At 49.0% G+C, this 17,846-nt stretch overlaps 2 protein-coding genes across 3 annotated transcripts in view; one reads left to right on the top strand and one right to left on the bottom strand.

The window, feature by feature from the left end:
• NOL4L (nucleolar protein 4 like) overlaps positions 1–10,971 on the top strand; it is a 138,729-nt gene extending 127,758 nt beyond the window's left edge. For both annotated transcript variants that reach the window (XM_066625519.1, XM_066625520.1), the window contains 5 exons: positions 770–955; positions 1,045–1,236; positions 2,491–2,613; positions 5,083–5,287; positions 6,791–10,971. In XM_066625519.1, coding sequence (XP_066481616.1) covers positions 770–955; positions 1,045–1,236; positions 2,491–2,613; positions 5,083–5,287; positions 6,791–6,993 — 909 coding nt within the window. In that variant the 3' untranslated portion in view covers positions 6,994–10,971. The remainder of the gene's footprint in view (positions 1–769; positions 956–1,044; positions 1,237–2,490; positions 2,614–5,082; positions 5,288–6,790) is intronic.
• A 1,677-nt stretch (positions 10,972–12,648) lies between these two features.
• Positions 12,649–17,846, bottom strand: part of ASXL1 (ASXL transcriptional regulator 1) — a 43,402-nt gene continuing 38,204 nt past the window's right edge. The window contains exon 12 of the mRNA XM_066625476.1: positions 12,649–17,156. Coding sequence (XP_066481573.1) covers positions 14,301–17,156 — 2,856 coding nt within the window. The 3' untranslated portion in view covers positions 12,649–14,300. The remainder of the gene's footprint in view (positions 17,157–17,846) is intronic.

Here is a 17,846-nt window from a genome sequence, read left to right as displayed (position 1 = left end):
ACTGTTTGTTATATCATTTGTTATATTTTAGTTTTTCTTTAGTACATATTTATTTAGTACATGGTTTATTTTAGTACATTTTAGTTTTCCTGCAGCTCTTTCAAAGGGAAAGAAGTCATAGATTTATCTCAGGGTCCATTGAATAGGTACAGTCTGTTAAAAACATGTAAAGTAGCTCATTGGTTAAGCTAGCGGAGGCATCTGGTTGTACGCTGCCCTGTGCAAACATCAGAGAACAATTTGAGGCTTCCAGCCCTAGGGAGAAGCCGATGGTTGATGCAAGCAGGAATGGCATGGGGCCTCTCCTAGTGCCTTGTGGTCCACTTGAATGCTAATGCCACCTGGAACTGCTCCAAAGGATTCTCCTCCTTGCTCTCTGTCTGCCTGTCTCTATGAGAGCATAAGAAAAACCCTGCTGGGTATCTCTGAGCCACCCACAAGCAGAACATAAGGGCACCAGCTCCCACTACCCAGCAGTTGGCATTTAGAGAAAGGCTTCTCTGGCCTGGAATACCCTATCACTCTGGTGGCATTTGAAGACCTCCGTCAGGGGGCAGGATTGCCATTCTCATTTGTGGCATAGACATGGCCAAAGACCCTTCGATGCCGGTTGGGAAAGGGCTTGCCTCTTCAGTTGGTCTGATCTCTCTGCAGAGCCCTAAAGGGTGAGTAGGGAAGACAGAGTGTTGACTCTGAGGTCCACTGCAGGCTGGAAAAGGCTGGTGTGGGTGCAGAGTCAAAAGGGGTGACCAATTGTCTCCTCTTTCAGTCCCCTCCCTACAGCTCTGGCAGTTACGACTCTGTCAAGACCGAGGTCAGTGGCTGTCCTGAAGACTTAACAGTTGGCAGAGCCCCTGCCGCTGACGATGATGATGATGACCATGATGACCATGAGGACAATGACAAGATGAATGACTCCGAAGGAGTGGATCCAGAGCGGCTCAAGGCCTTCAATGTAGGGGTGCAAAGCTGGCAGGGGGGCAGGGGGCAAGGGGTGGTCTCAGCAGCACCCCCTGGAGTCATCCTCCGCTGTTGTTTTTGCAGATGTTTGTACGCCTTTTTGTGGATGAGAACTTGGACCGCATGGTTCCCATCTCCAAGCAGCCCAAAGAGAAAATTCAGGCCATTATTGAATCCTGCAGCAGGCAGTTCCCCGAGTTCCAGGAACGGGCTCGCAAACGCATCCGCACTTACCTCAAATCCTGCCGCCGCATGAAGAAGAACGGCATGGAAATGGTGAGAGATTTCCTGTCGGGTTTCAGCTGGCTTTCTGCTTCCAGTGTTCTTCTTTTTCAGAAATCTTCTCTCTCTTTGTCCCAGCCCCTGCTTCTCCTAAAGAGGGTCCTCATGCTAGTTCTGTGCATGCAGCCCACTTGGGGGGGACGGGGCATTCCTGTGTCTCTTTTTTCAGTAGGAGAGACTTGCCCAACCACAGCTGCATTCAGACGCTGTGTTCTGTGATCTGACCTGTGCCTGCAGGCTCCCTTCGCTAAGGTGCCTTTGTATTAGTGGCATAGCTGGAGGTGGGCGGAGCAACCAGTCTGGCGGGCTGGCTCAGTGGGGCGGGCAAGCGGCCCCTCTCTTCCTGGCGGGGGAAGCAAAACGGAGCCAGCTTCGCCACCACTTTGCATATAGCAGAGTTTGGTCCCCGTTCATTTCAATATTTTATTTTTAATATATTAGACTTGATGCTACCATGGTATGTGAATGCATTTGGGGAAATGTGACAGACCTGTACTTTTAACAAGCGACTCTGTATATTCTTTTAATAGTTATAGTAAATGGAACTTACTCCTGGGTAAGTGTGGGTAGGAGTGCAGTCTAGGATTGTTAAAAATTTCCCTACTTGATGATGTCACTTCTGGCCATGACATCACTTCCAGAGTGTCCTGACAGATTCTCATTCTAAAAAGTGGATCCTGGTGCTAAATTTGTAAGAACCACTGGCATATAGAATACTTCCTGGTTTGTGAAACCATGGTTTGCTGGTTTGGATGTCATGGCATCCCTTGGAGTAACTGCTCAAACTACAGTTTGATTCTGGTTTGTAATCTTGGCTTGAATGGATTGCTCTCACCATGATTTGCTGGTTGGAATGTCACAATGCATTGTGATTTGACAAACCAGGAAACGTTCTGTTGAGTCAGTCACATTATTGAATGAATGAGATAATGTGTGTTCCCTTGGATTGGAGAATGTGATGTCTGAAAGCAGCCATCAACTTGGGCAGAGGTGGAACTTCAGCCTGCTCTGATTGCTGGGTTTGGAAGCCCTCCCTCCAATATGGCCTTTCTCTCTTGTCCTGCTCTGCTGCTCCATAGATATGGAGTGTGAGTAATTTTCTTAGCAGCATTTGAGCACATCCAGCTTCTTGCAATTCAGTCCTTCGTATATACTGAGCCTGAGCTGGTTCCCATGTATGCCTGCCCCTCTCTTCCCTTTGCTCTCCCTGCCGTCTAGAATGACATTCCTGACTGTGTTTCTCTCCAGACCAGGCCCACCCCTCCCCATCTCACTTCAGCCATGGCTGAGAACATCCTTGCAGCTGCCTGTGAGAGCGAGACGCGGAAAGCAGCCAAGAGAATGCGCTTGGAGATCTATCAGACATCGCAGGTATGGCCTTGGAATGGGCACAGCACTCAGCTGTGCATTTGTAGAACCCTCTATGTTGTACACACTTATTTCTCCTCATAGGTTGTGCAGTGTTTTTCTACTATTTCAAAAGTTTTCTAAATGTTTTTGACCAGAGATAATAATGGGGCAACTCTGAAAAACTGTTTCTAGCCTCAAAATCTTTGTCTGTCTGTCTGTCTGTCATTGTTGAAAAAAGGAGGCAATTCTTGGTAGTGGCACCACAATTATGCAGCTCCCTACTGGGGGCAAAACCTTTTTGTTTTGTCTGGTGTTTGGGTAATGGGTTGTCTGCCACCTGTGCCTCTATAGCAGATCCTTGAGTGTAAATAGTTTTGCCCTCCTCTAATTGATTTTATTTTTTTTTTCTGATTTTATTCATTGTTTTTATATACAGTATGTTTTGTCTATAAATTGTAAGCCGCCTTGGGCATCTGGGATAAAAATCTATTAAATAAATAAATAAATAATGTTTTCTGGAGAGGAGCTTGGAAACTTGTGAACAGTGGCTGAAATCTGGGAAGCAGGGTGAGGATGACTTCCTGTGTTCAGAAGTGGGACTCCAGCACCCGTCATTGCTCTCTCATTGCCCAAATGCAGAAGCCCAGAGGTCTGTCTTGAGGTCATAGCTCTGGCTATTCAGTTAGTTTAACTGGTTGACTAACGGCCCAATCCTAACTAGGTGTATGGGGGGGTCTACAACAGCGGAATGCTGTTCCATTGTTGTAAAATCGTTTTGATGTTGTGCACCACACACCACCAGCACGCACTGTCTTACCCTGAGTCCTCCAGGACTGCCCCCTCTCGCAGGACAGCACACACACACTCTGGTGGTGCGGCTACCTAAGCAGAGGGGGATGTTCTTAGGATTGGCCTGTAAGTGTTGCAACTACACATAAAGTTGTAAATATAAATACAATAAATGCATCCACCAACTGGCTTTGTAAAATGTTACTACAGAGAAGGAACTCAGGAGCAAGGAGGCAAAAATGCCTCTTCTTAAGCAAAATGCTTTTCCTCTGAAGTTATGAAATATGCAAACTTCCTGATCCTATGCAGTTTTGGGCAAAAGGTGTCAACTGTATCTCACACTTTTCCTCACGCACATTTTCTTGCCCGCTCTCCAACCTGACTCCAACTGCAGTAGCCAAACGTGACCACTGCTGCTGTAGGATGAGCTTGCCCATCTATTAGACTGCCATCTCTTTGGGATGTGCAGTAATTGGAGGGATACATGTTGAGCACAGCAGCACCCACTTCTGACTTGTCTTGCCCCCAAGCTGGATGCAAATGGGAGATGGGAGATTCTGCAACCACCCAAGTCCAGGAACACCAGGCAGAAGCCAGCTGCCTTGGGGAGAGCTCAGGAGAACAGGGAGCCCTGTAATTCTTGGAGGTCCCCTTAAGAGCCAAATGGGAGCAAGTGCTGGTGGGGCTAGGATGACAGGGCATTCAGCTCCCTCGCAAGTGAATTAAGACTGGGCAGGTTAAAGGAGTAACCATTCAAAGGATGAAGAACAGCCCCCCTCCCCCAAAGGCAAAAAAATAAGGCACTTGAGGAATCATGGAAAGGCCAAGGAAAGTTTAGCTGAATGGTGTGGACAAAACACGGCGTGAAGGTTAAAAGGCAAGCAGGTGGCCTCAGAGCAGACCACAGGTGTTGCACACACAGGACTGCTGGGGTGTGCCTGAAAGTTCACGTGTGTGCAACTAGTAGGGAATGTGAAAGAACATGTTAAATTACGACTTTTTCTGACAATGTGATTGTTTGCGTATATTCATTTATGACAATATTTATTTACCACCTTTCTCAATAGACTCCAGGCTGTTTGCATAGGCAGTCTGAACATAAACCCATTTTCCAAAGAGATTTTTACAAACACTCTTCCATGAGGCATCCCACAGAAGTATCTGCTTTTCCAGACATTTTCCGTCACAGTGCGGTTGTCATCCTGGCTGATGACTTGCGCTTCCCAAGTCTCTCACAGGCAGCTGCAGCCCAACTTCAGAGCAGCTTCCCAAAGATGTGATCCTTTTTTGCCTGCTGACTCCTCCACCCTGATACACCAGCAGCCTCCCCATCTAGTAACCTGACATGTCCTTCAATATCTCAGAAAGGAAGCTAAGCTTCCGTTTTAATACTATGTGTGCTCCTTGCATTACATTGAATAGATAAAGCCATCACTTAAAAAGCACCTAAGCATCTTCAGCTGATTGGCAACCTCCTTTTATTTGTCTGTCTGTCTGTCTATTTGTTTGTTTGTTTTATTTATGTGCATGCATACGCAAACACTTTATTTCTAGCCCACTTTATTCCCTGAAGGGACCCAAGGAATCTTTTGTTGTCTGCAGTGATTTTGGGAAGCCCCAGTGGGGGTGGGGGGACACACACAGGAAGCTGAGAGAGAAGCTGTACATTACCTGGGGTAACACTCATTTTCCTCACTGCAGGATGAGCCCGTGGCCCTGGACAAGCAGCACTCCCGCGATTCAGCCGCCATCACACACTCCTCCTACTCACTGCCAGCCTCCTCCTTCTCCCAAGACCCCGTCTACATCAATGGGAGCCTGAACTACAGTTACCGGAGCTATGGTAGTCTGGGAGGGGGCCTGCAGCCCACGGGCTCTTCACTCCAGACAGGGAATCACAGTAATGGTAAGGAGTGGCCTGGCTGCCAGCATCAGAAATGGGGTGAGAAAAGGGTGGGCACACCAGTCCCGAACGTGACCAGCTCAACTCCCACTGCTGCTCAATTCTGGCCTTTCATGTGCAAGTCTAGACCAAGACCAGATTGGGAGGCTTATCGCAAGCAGCGTCTTTGAATCCGTTAGGTGAACGTTAATTATTTAAGTGAAGGTGTGGGTCTGGCCTGCTGCCTCACAGCCCCTTACTGTTGTCCTGGACACCTGCTGTTCATGGTGGCTTCTGCCATGACAACTGCAGGCGCCACACTTCCTTTGCGTGTTGCTCAAGCAGATGGCCAGGCACCCAGGTCTAGGTGGAGAACTGTGGAAGGAGCACAGTGCACCGTATTCTGCTACTGGCAGCAAAAAGGGAGAGGGTGTTCGGTCGCTTGAATTGGAAGAGGCTTCTCTAGGGTTAATGCTTCATCCCTTCCTAATGCCACTAAACCCAAGATCTCACCAGGTGCTCCAGTTGCTGGAGTCTAATCCCTCTGAGTAAGAAGAGAAGAGGACAATACAGGTCTCAAGGGCTCCCTCTTTGGGAGGGAATTGGCCCACCCATCCTTCCTCTTCAGGAGAGCACCTTGGGAAGGGGCCTTGGTCCTCCCGGCTTCTGTTTTCAGGGCTTGTTTGAATGGTTCCTCAAAACAAGAACTGGCTGGATCAGACCAAAGCGGGCCCCTCGCACCACATCCTGTTTCCTCACATGCAGCACACAAAGACAACAGTTGTCACACTGGACCTGATCTAATAATCTTGTACTACTGCCAGGGAGCTGGAAATATATGTTAGCCATTCCACTCCAGATGGCTCTGCCTGTTTTGACACCTGCTGCATTTGATCCCAGCAACTTGTATTGCTGCTGAACATGGAGGTCCAAGTCAGGGCCCTTGACTAGTAAGGTTGGTAACCCTTCCTTCAGTAGCACCCTTGGCTTCCTCGAGGCCTCAAAGGCAGCCCTGGTGAGAGCCTGGCCCTTCCAGCAGGCTGCTGGCCTGGCCAGCGTGCCAAGACTTCCCCTTGAAGCTGCCCATGTCTTTCTCCGGGGCCCCTGTACTAGTAGTGGCTCTCTGACACTGCAGTGTGCGCTGCTGTGGTGGAAGGCAACATGGTCCAGAGCTGAGCCACAGCTGCTGCCACAAACGCAGCAGCTGACAAGACAGGTGGTGTCACCTCGAGTGGACTGGCTGACATGTCGTTCTAGCTTGCTCTCATGGCTTGTTGAAAAGTCATCTTGCACTGCATGTATATGGGCCTTCTTCCTTTAAACCTGCAATAGGTGCTTTTATATAGAACCGCAAACTGCATGGACCAGAGTCTGCAGCGAGGCTGATGAGCAACATCCATCTGGGTTTGTGGTGGCAGAATCTCTCTGTTAGGCCTTTGGGCCTAAGACCTGCCGGCGTCTCCCCAGGGAGAGCCTCTGCTGGCAGAACGAATGTTTCCTGACCAAACTCTTGCTCTCTACCTGCAGGTCCCACCGACCTCAGCATGAAAAGTGGCACGTCCAGCACCCCCACCCCTGCCAGCAACACGAACAGGGGGGTCCCTGCTGCCCAGCTCAGCCCAACGGAGATCAGTGCGGTGCGGCAGCTGATTGCTGGTTACCGGGAGTCTGCAGCCTTCCTCCTCCGCTCTGCAGATGAACTGGAGAACCTCATTTTACAGCAGAACTGACTGCTTGCCTCCCTGTGGCTCCCCTGCCAGAAGACACTCGCCACCTCGAGCTTGAGGCTCCCTTTGATGATCTGCTCAGGACTGGTCATTCCTTTGCCCACCAACCACCTCCCACCTGGTACAGTTAGTGGCTTTTTGAAAGGTGGAGTCCCCCCCAATCTGTTTTGTCTCAGACCAGGAGCCTGGGGCCCAAGGACCTGCCTTTTGAACCTGCCCTCCCCAGGGCACTCCACCAGCCAGAAGGAACCAACCCTGCAGTCTGGCACGATGTAGGACTCTTGACTGGGGGAAAAGGGCCAGCCAGGGTGGGGTGGAGCGACGGACGTATTCAGCGTTTTACTGTATGGAGCCCAGTGATGGTAGAACTTTTGACACCTCCTCTCTCCCATCCACCTTTCTTCTTCCAAGTCTTAGGAATTGCATATTTATTGAGAAATGGACCCTTCTCTGTCCCTGACCTTTCTGCCCCCCTAATTTATTTTTCTGAAAATTCATCCTTAAGTTTGTACAGATTTGCCACTTTTGTGTCTACTGGATGAGGAGGAGCTTTAGTCCTGTACAGGTGTGCATTCCACCCTCTTGTTCCACACCCAGAAGCTGGAGGTGGGATTGATGTGACCATTCAAGCTCTTCAAGCTCTGGCCTGGGTAGCTGCAGAACACCTGACAGCCTGTGGCTTGTCCCACCTTGCCCAGCAGTCTTCTGGCCACAAACGGAGGCCTCCTCTTGCCGGAGAGACACACCCAAGCCAAACCTCAGCTACTTCCAGGCAGAAAGAGCTGCTCTGGTCACTTCAAAGGAGGGGATGAGTGGAGAGGGAGAGAGAAGGAGAAACAGTGCCCAGCCTTCCTCCACCGCACTCTACCTCACTCTGCATTGTGGGTTTCCCCAGAACTGGCTCTTGCTGGCACAGTAACAGGGGTGAGGGCTGAGCAAATCTCAGGGGCCAGCAGGCCTTGCCTCTTCCTTGCTGCGGCTGGCAACTCCCCACCCGCACTGCTGTTGTGCAGATAGCTTGTCCTGGCACTGACACTGGTGCCCAGAAAGGCCAAATGGGTGGGGAGGGTGAGCAAATAGGAAGCCAAGTCCATCTTCCTGTTCCCAGCGTTCCTGTAAAGTGTTTTTAAAAAGCATTTTGCAATCAGAAAAGCGAGTCACTTTGGCAGGAAGCCCACTCTGGTCTCTGCTGTGTGGAAAGAGCCTGAGCAACTTTTTTCCTTCTCCAGCTCCCCTGCCCCTCACAGAATGCACTTGCTTTTGCTCAGTGCAATATTTACCAGTGCTGCTAAAATCAGGACTTGAGGAGCTCAGGCAAGGAGCTGCGCAGCAGAGCCAGCCCGTGCAGTCTGTGCTGCAGCGTCAACTAGACCCTCACCCCACCCCCAATACCAACACCTGGGCACAGCTTCTCCTTTCACTGCTGACCAACTTTGGCTGTGCCCAGGCCCCCTCCCCACAGCTTCTCTGGGGAGGGGGCCAGGGAGCAGCAGCTCCCCACAAAGCTTGTAAGAAAGTTTTTTTTCTTAAGTGCGCCCTCATTGGGGACTAGCTTGTTGGGGGGACAGGTGGGCTGGCCCCTTTCATCTCCTATGCTGCAACTCTTAATAAGAGCTTTTATTTGCCTTGTTGCACAAGGTGAGCAAATGTTAACACTCCATTTCTAAACCCGTTATATGGAAGCAAGTTTAATTTGTTTGAGAGCCATTTTCCCCACACGTGCTTGGGATCAGGCTGTTTGTTCTGTCATACCAATACACACAAGACGTTCTTGGGAGCACGTGACCGCAGACCCCCCCCAAGCAAGTAATTCTTGGTAGCCTTGGACTGAACAGGCTGCTGCTTCCCCCACCCCCGTTAAGACTGTGGTTCATTGCCAATGATAATTCCTAGTCCCAGCCACAGTGGTTTCAACATTTTGCTGGGGTCAATATTTTGGCAACACCTCCCCCCTCCCCCACAACCTCCTTTCACAGGCTTTCCACCCTAGCGGAGCACAAACTGTCGCTGGCCTGTTTCTCCTCCCAGCTTTGATTTTTTGTAAATATTTACTGTTGTGCAAGACCCAGGAAAGGAACAGGTATAGTACAAAACCTTAATCTCACACCCCATTTGTGAAAGAAAAAAAAATCTTAGCATTAGAGTGGCAGAGACAATCGCTGTCTTAAGAATATCCTGTGGCGTTCCTTATATGCCACCTTCACTTGGCTGGAGGCACCAGCGGGAACACAGAGCCATGAATGATACAATGGGAACAGACTACTTAGGGAAAGCTCCTTTTGTATGCCTTGGGAGTCCTCCTCACTATGGAACTTGGCTTATGTGCATACGTTGCTGCTTTTGGGTTTTTGTTTTTTTTAACTACTGGTAGAACATTTGAGACTGACAAGCAGCTAAAGCAACCAACAGGAAGCCAACTAGGGCTCATCCCCTGCAGCCTGGGTTGTGTGGCATTCTGGTGAGCACAGCATCTGTGAGCTGCTACTCGGTATCTGGGTCACAAAGCCATTTTCTCAAGCTGTAGCTCTCTATTTGAGGACACCTCTGTGGTCTAACCAATCCCTATTGAGTAGGGATTCTTTCTGCCAAAGGCCACAGCCCACCCATTCTCCCAAGCAGGAATATTGAATCTTGGCTTCCTGTATGGGCGGGCAGGCAGGCTTTTTGGTTTTGTTTTGGGAAAAACTAGCAAGGGAAAATAAATTACTCCACCTCTCTCTCCCTTCTCCTTGTAGCTGCCGGATAAGGCAGGTCCTTGCATCATTCTAAGCAAAGATGACCTCCCCACTTACTCCCTAGAGGCCACTCTTCTGCCATAGGTGGCTGTCACATTTCATACCACTAATGCGGCTTTGAACTCAGAGGGTTAAGAATAATTTTGATTTGTAATTTTTTGTAAAACTTTTTACAAAGGTAGCCCAGCAATTTCACCAGAATACCAACTACAATCTGTCCATGGTCTGATTTTTATATAATTTAGTGGTGCTCTAGAGTTTGGTTGTCGTTTCAGAGCTGCACAGCTCAGTTCTTCGCCTGTTATCTACCTAAGACCAATGTGAACCTTTGTACTTTTTGCTCCTGACTTTGGACTCAGTGAAAGTGTACTGTTTACATGTACAGAACTCCCAGCGCTCCCCTCTGTGTTCTACAAGACCTGCTCTTAGCGAGGAAGATACACCTCACCCCCCATTCATCTGCTTAGCAAAGCCACACACTCTCTAATCTGTACCCCACCCATCTCTGTATGCAAACACACAATACAGCTCCTGGGTTGTGCTATAAAGGGTCATACCAAAGCCACCTTCTACCCGATAGGACAAAATAAAGTGAAAGCAGAGCTAGGCCCCCATTCACTAATCAAACAGCATGCCTTACTGGCTGCTGTCCCCTAACTGCCAAGGCATGAGAGGGATGGGGGCTGCAAGGCATGACCAGGAAGAAATGGGCAGACCAAGGACTTGACTTCCAGCACTGCTAAAAACATAAAAGCCCAATGCTTTAAAAAAAAATCCCCAAGAAATATTGTCCTAGACACTCCACACAGGAAGCGAATGGCACTTAAATGCAGCTGGAGAAGGTGACATTATTGCTCAATCAGCTGAATTCTCCTTATAAAGACCTTGACAGGCACCTATGCAACTCCATGTGGCTCTTCTAAGCAGATGGGCACTTCCTCCTCCACCTGCTACAAAAATACTTTTTGTGTTATATACAGTGGAATTTTTTTCCAGTAAATGTGGCTTAATATTTTTAATTCTTAGACTGTGTGTTTGTTCTATGTGATGCAACTTAATTCTGTTCCGTTTGTGAAATGAGTAGCACAGGCCAACCTCCTTGTCCCATTCACTTAACTAAAGACCAATGAGCTGTTTAAATCAAGCGGTTCTTTCCATCCATGGTATTACTTGCTAAATGCACTGATTTCATAAGTACGTGAATTTTTTTTGAGTCTGTATATCATAAGATTGAATCTACTTAATAAACACTGTATAACAAAACACCACTTCTGGATTCTAATATAGCTTTAGTGGTATCTCTGCCCTGGTACCCCCGCCTGATCACTCCCAGCTCCAGCCAGAGACATAGGTACGGAGCTGATTTCCTAAGTTGTCCTACATTTCCACCTATGTTGTGGGCCAAACCTACTGGGGAGGATCGTCAGATGGATCCCAAACAGCAGCAGCCAACCATGTGGGGTGTTTTGAGAGCCCAGGCTTGGGGGTACAACTTTATGAAAAACATCCTTTCTTTCTGTAGGACCCATCAGTTGTACCACACGCACAAGAAAAGAGCAGTAGATGTTCTTCAACAGTGCAAAATCCTATCTGCAGGGGAGGCTGCTGCAAAGCAAAGGGGGATGACACAGTCTTTTCAACAGGTCTTTTAATTATAAGAAGGGGAAGTCCTGGTCTATGCCTACTGGTGGGCCACTGGAAGGCCAGAGGAAGAATGAACACTGCTGCAGAGGCTGAAACAAAAAATTGGGCTGGATTCACAACAACTGCAACAGGCCAGCCCAACTGCTCAAGCAACGGAAGAAATTGCTGAGGGTGACAACTGTTTCAGGGAGGGATGCCAAGTGTACATTATCTGACCTACACAGACACCTTTGCAAGGTCACAGACAGTGCAGGGCCCCACCCAGTGGCATAACTAAGGGGGTGCAGGGGTAGCAGTTGCACTGGGCATCAAGCTTTAGGGGGGCAACAAACTGAGCTTGACAGTAGTGACCAAAATTGTGAAAATCTTGGTATGTATGAATAATACCATCATGTTATATATCATTGGAAAGGTAATTTAATGCAGAATGCAATGAAACAAACTGCACTGGAATTTCTGTATTCTATCAAGCATTATGGCTAATTAACCAGAAAATGAAAACACGACTGCCTTGTGGAACAAAAAGTGGATTTGCTTAACTCCAAACTGATCTGAGACTGATTGTTCTGAGTGCCAATAAGATGCTATTATGATACAGCATGGAACCAATAACTTTATATTTACTTAATTAAATTTGATTCTGTCATGCAGGGGGGGGGCTACAAAATCTTTGACCTCAGGTAGCAGGTAGATGCCTTGGCTATGTCACTGACTGGGGGGAGGCAACAGAGCAAGTGGGTGGTGAGCTGATGGGGGGAGGAGTGGGTTCCAAGCAAGTGGGCCCAAGCAACAGGTCGACCAGTCTGGCATTCCTGCCTTCAAACACAGGCTCAGTCAGTACAAAAAATAAAAGCAGCATTGCAGTAAGAGAAACAGTAAGAGCATCATGTGACAATCTGACAGTTCCAAAGCAGAGCAATATGCAATACTACGTGCCCAGTGCAGGGTAGCAAATTTGAGCTATGAATCCCAAAACTGATTCAAACCTCACCTCTACTACAAGTTCCCAGGTGGTCAGCCTCAGCCCCACCCCCCATATGCAACATGTGGAGAATAGAGACTGCTGTACAGATGTCACCAGTGAAACGTTTTGCACACAAATGCTAAGCATTATTATTAAGAAGGCCTCTTTATCATGGTTGGCAGCACTGAGTTTTGATTTCTGGGGTAGGAGACAGATGGGGGTGTTCTCGGAGGAAACAAGGTTGCAACTGGCCTCAGCCACCCAACATGGAATCAAGGCAAATTGGACAGATTAAAACCACAGACTCAACTTTTCAAAATGTTTATTTTTCCAATACCACAAGGGACATACAACATCAGGGTCATCAGAGAGGACTCCCCCCTCCCCCACCAGACCAGCATCAGTCTGTACACAATCATGGCCCTGGAGGATGCAGAGCAGGGGAGGGGGGCAGCTCTGTCCCATCATCTTTGGTAAGCAGATTTCAGACCATCAACTTATTTGCCTTTAATACCACAATTATTCACTTCACCTAAATATCTCCTTCCTGGGTTTCCTACTAAAAAGCTGCTGTGCTGGTTACAAGCAAACCATTTTGGAGACAACAAAGCTCAGATTTTAACACTTCTACAGCTCTCCAGCAGGGAGGCAATACAATGAAAGAAAAAGTAGAGCCTGGTCAAGGAAGAGGTAGGTAGGAGCTGAAAAAGGGAGGTGCCAACTTTCACTATCCTCTGCTTCCACAAAAACAGAACATCAGCTTCCTCCCTTGCCTCTCAAGAGAAGAATCCCACTGCCAGTGGGCGTTTCCCAAAGGGGGCACTCACTGCTTACAACAGCTGGGGAAAGTCTGGGTGCTTGCCTACAGCTTCCATGAGTCATACAGCAGGGAGTGAAACCTCCAAGCCTGAGCATCTGGCCAAGCCCTTCCACAGAACAGAGCATGGCCACCTCATCACAGTCCACCTTGAAAGTCTGAGAGGCAGTCACAGCTGTGCGACAGTCAGCCTTGTGTCAGGCAGGACAGAACAGCAGCTCTAAGTATGGATAGGAATTAGTAACCAACACCACTTTAATGCAATACTGCTGCAACCTGAAAAATAAAGGAATTTTTAAAAACCCTTTATATACATCACATCAATTTACAGAATTGGCCAGTACTGTATACAACATATAAATACATGATCCAACAAATGCATAGAGGGTACATATAGGAGTTCAACATTTCACTTTTTACACCCAAAAACAAAAGTTTAAAATTATATATATACGGTATATATAGTATCTCATTTTTTCCCCCTTAAAAAAAATGACACTGCTCAGAAAGTAAAAAGTTGTCTGCAGCCCAAAACTCACTGGTGACCCAAGTCCTGGCATGGAGAACTTGTCCACTTTGACAGTCTTCTCAAGTCAACAACACCCACAGCCTCTGCCCACCAGCTGCAACATGAAACGAGACTCGCTCACCATTCCAGTTGCCAGCCTTCTTCCTGCATTCCAGCTCTGAAATCCACATCATATCTTCTCTTGCCTCCCTAAATGGAGAGCTCTGAAAGCGACTTTCCCATCTATAGGCCAAGGGAGGGAAACAGTAGAAAGGGAGAATGGAAGACGGATTCTGGTCCACTTGAGCAAGCAGGGCCTACTTAACTCCACCCTAAAATAGATGTTGCTGGCTCCAGCTCCTAGGAAGTCACCCTCACTCTCCAAAAGAGCTCATGGGACACCAGCACCAGGGAGGGCAGGAAGCAAGCAGAATATTCAATGGTGTCTGTGCAGACACACCAGCAGAATCCACAGAAACTGACCTGTGTCCCACAGCCAATTCTAGCAAGAAAACCAAAACATACTGCATTAACACTGCCTCCATTATGACCAAAATGAGTTTTTGTGTACAGATTCCAAGATCCTTGGTATCAAAACAGACACAGTAAATATATACCTTTTCCTTCCAGGGCCATAATTCATCATCTCACCACAAGGCACAACACACACAGCTTGGAGGGGCCGATACAGTCATCATGGCAAAATGCCCCACAGCCTTTACACATGATCATGGCTTTAAGGCTGCACGAACACTTCAGTGAAATCTCTTCCATGCGGCTGCTGTCAGCAAACATCTGTGCAGAGAGGGACAAGCCACGGGATCCAGCAAAGTTTGCTTTGTGGCTGAGCTGAATCATGCTGCCTGCAAGGCTTTTGGGGAAAACTGGGGCGTTGGAGGCATAATGCAAACTGGCAGAATTCAGCTGCAGCTTTGACAGCTTCCCATAGAAAGCCTGCTTGATGTTGAGCTGGGAGGGGATGGAGGACGGCTCCAGAGGCTGGGCCAGGCTCTTTCCCGGCTCCCTGGGCAACTTGAAAAAGGGCAAGTCTCTCGCCAGGGGGACACTTTGCAGGTGCTCCATCGGTTCGGCGGGGCTGGTCACACCCTTCTTCCTCTTGTCCACATTCCTCTTGGCTGAGCCCGAGCAGGCCAGAATGTTCTTGTTTTCAACTCCACCGCCTCCAACGTGCGAGCGCTGCTTTGGAGCCCAGTCTTCCCTCAGGACTTGGTCCCTGTCTCCAGGTGTGGTGCTCTTGGGAGCTGGCTTGCTGTGTGACAACATGCCTAGAATGGGAAATGGCTCCAGTGCTCTGGGGTACTGAGCTTTAGTAGCTGCATTGCAAGGGAAACTGGAACCAAAGACCTTCTTCCCATGAACCTCGTGGTTCTTCTGAGCAGATTCTCCACTTAACTGATCTGGATACAGAGAAATTCGGCTGGGAGATAAAAATCTAGGGGATGGAGGTGATTTTATCTTCTCCTCATGGATCCCACTGGGGACAGATTCTGTTGAGGTGGTCTTCTCTGACACAACAGGAGCAGTGGAGAAAGAGCATGTCCCCCTACTCAGGGTCAATGTTTCAGGTTTCTGGGGAGTACCCACGGTTCGATCTATGGCGTCTGAACCAAGATTAAGTGTAGGGTGGGTCTGATCCAGGCCCTCCTTGCCAGGCCTCTCCTCAGGTAAGGGTACTGGGCCAGGGACAAGTGTTTCAAGAGAGTCTTGCAAAGACCTTGGCACACGGTATCCATTTCTGACGGTGCCACTCACATCAACTGCATCATCCAGAGGAGACTCTGGAGTAAGGCAGCCACTGCCCTTTCCCCCTAATGGGAAAGGGGGACACTCGGTGGAGGACTTACTCAGAGAGAAGCTTGCAGTTTCTGCCTCCAGACCACTGTTTATCCCTGGAAGAATAGTTTTCCCGGGCGGACTGCCCTTCAACAACTGCACTACCAGAGGATTGCTGACCTCCACGGAAGACAGAGGCTTCGGGGTCCCTGAATGTGGCCTTTTCAGGCTTTCCAAACCAACATGTGGAGAGAATTCTGAAGCTCTCTGAGGAAGAGATTGCTGTGGTCTCCAAGGCCGTCGCTGACAAATCCCACCAGCTTCTGAAGGCAAGTCTTCACTGCACACGGAGGCTTCCATTTGGACTGAGTATTCCGACTGGATTCCGTTGTATTTCTCCACATGACTCTGGCAGGGAGCAATGTCTCTCGCTGCCACTTTACCACACTCCTGCTCCAGCTCCCAATTCTCATCCGTTAGTTCTGCTTCCAAGTCGGATGCTGACTCTGTGGTCTCACTTACCACACTTCTGGTTTCTGCATCACTGGCGAAGCTGGTCCTTTGCAGAGCTGCTTCCGTGCCTGCCCCCAATAGGGTCTCTGATAGCTGAAGGAGGCTTTCTGGGGTGTCTCTACCATGGGAAGTATTTAAGCCAACAGAGATTGAAGCTGGTTGAGTCAAAGAAGCTTCTTCCTTATCAGCATTCTGTAGCTCAGCTGGTTGCTCTTTTCCAGGCCGCTGCGGAGGCAAATCCTCCTTCCCAGCAGAATAAGAGTTCCTTGGATCAGGGAGATGCTGCCCTGCACAATGGCCAAACACATCCAACCCTTCTTCCTTTTGCACCCAGTCCTGCTTTTTGCTCTCCGATGCCAAACCTGCAGAGTAGCCAAGAGTACTGACGGTGATCTCCTCAACAGCAGAGTGACAATTCAGAGGGATGGGGCTCTCGCCTTCCTGTCCTTCTGCTCTACTAGAGTCTCCAAGTGGATTCCCCGGAGGATCCTCTAGCCAAGAGCAACTTAGCTCCCTTCCTGCCTCTTTATTACAACCCTCCTGAGCAACAGCATTGGGAGAATGTTCACCAATGATGTCAGGTGGGAGATGCTTAGAGCAGCTCTCCAGCTTCTCTGTGGCAACACAATCAAGGGGCAGCTTGGCCAAAATGGCATCCGCCAGGGTGCTCCCTGAAGCCTGAGCATGCTGGGCTGCACCCTCAACCTCAAGTGAAATGCTGGCAGCCTGTCCAAGTGCAAGATCCCCCCTGGAGCTTGGAGGGGAAGCCTCCCTCCTACAAGCGGAGGAGTCCATTTCAGCCAGCTCAAAGCCAGACTCTCCTTCTAGGTTGGAAGGCGGCAATAGCTGTGCTCGCTGTAGATTTGACACACACTTCCCATGAGTTCTTTTCGATCTCCAGCACTTGGGGCGGCTACGGGACCTCCGGTCTCGGCTGCCGCTGCCACCACCACCGCCTTCATCCGTAGTCCTTCCTCCTCCCGGCCCACCCCCACCTCCAATGCCGGTGGCAGGAGCAACAGCCTCTCGCTGGACCCTGTCTTGCAGAGAACAGGCCTTAAAGTCAGCAGCTGTTGAGGTCCTAGTTCTGTCCTGGCCGGAGGACTCTGTATTGGGGATAATCCTAGGACATATCTGGTAGGTTGGCTGACCTTTAACCACCCAGGGGGGTTTGATGCGGGAAAGTTGAATCTGAAAAACAACCAAGCAAGAGTAAGCAGGTTTCACTCAATAATCTAACATCTGCACAGGAAACAGACCTTTGCACAGAAGTGCTGCACACTTATAAAGTTATCCCCATGCATGGGGATTTCGGCCCAGGAACCCTTAGTGCAGACTAGGGAGCCCTCAATAGGACACATGCAGCTCCAGCAAACAGAGCCCCTGGTTGAAGGATGGGAAGGGTTCTCTAGCAAGTGGGAAATCCCTTCCCCTGGTGCTGGCTGAGAGATGCACAAGCCAGGATTAGATGGAAAGAGAAGCCACTCCTCCTTTTTCACAGGGAAGGCAGAGGAGGAGGAGGGGCTTCTTTCCCCAGGCGGGTCTGTGTTTCTGCAAGCTGCTTGTCTTCACCACAGGCCCTGTCAATCTGACTTGGGTGCCAAGAGACCCAGGGCTCTCCTCTGTGTGCCAGCATCGCTCTCTCTCCTGGTTGCGCTGCTTCACAGTGCTCAGCCAGCACTGGGATAACAAAACAGCAGGAAGGTGGTTTCCAATCTATGTGAATAGGTTCAATGCTCAGTGTTCTGCCTCTCGCTTTCACCCTGGGTTCAAAGAAATCCTAATTCCTCCACACTTTCATTCCAAATGTACAGGAAGGAAAAGCATTTTTTTCATACACAGATGAAGATAACCAAGTAAAAATATTTTTCTTGCAGATTT

Source organism: Tiliqua scincoides, chromosome 4, assembly GCF_035046505.1.
Source record: "Tiliqua scincoides isolate rTilSci1 chromosome 4, rTilSci1.hap2, whole genome shotgun sequence".
NCBI lineage: Eukaryota > Metazoa > Chordata > Lepidosauria > Squamata > Scincidae > Tiliqua > Tiliqua scincoides.
Note: the sequence above shows the minus strand (reverse complement) of the source record. Positions and strands in the feature narration are given on the sequence as shown.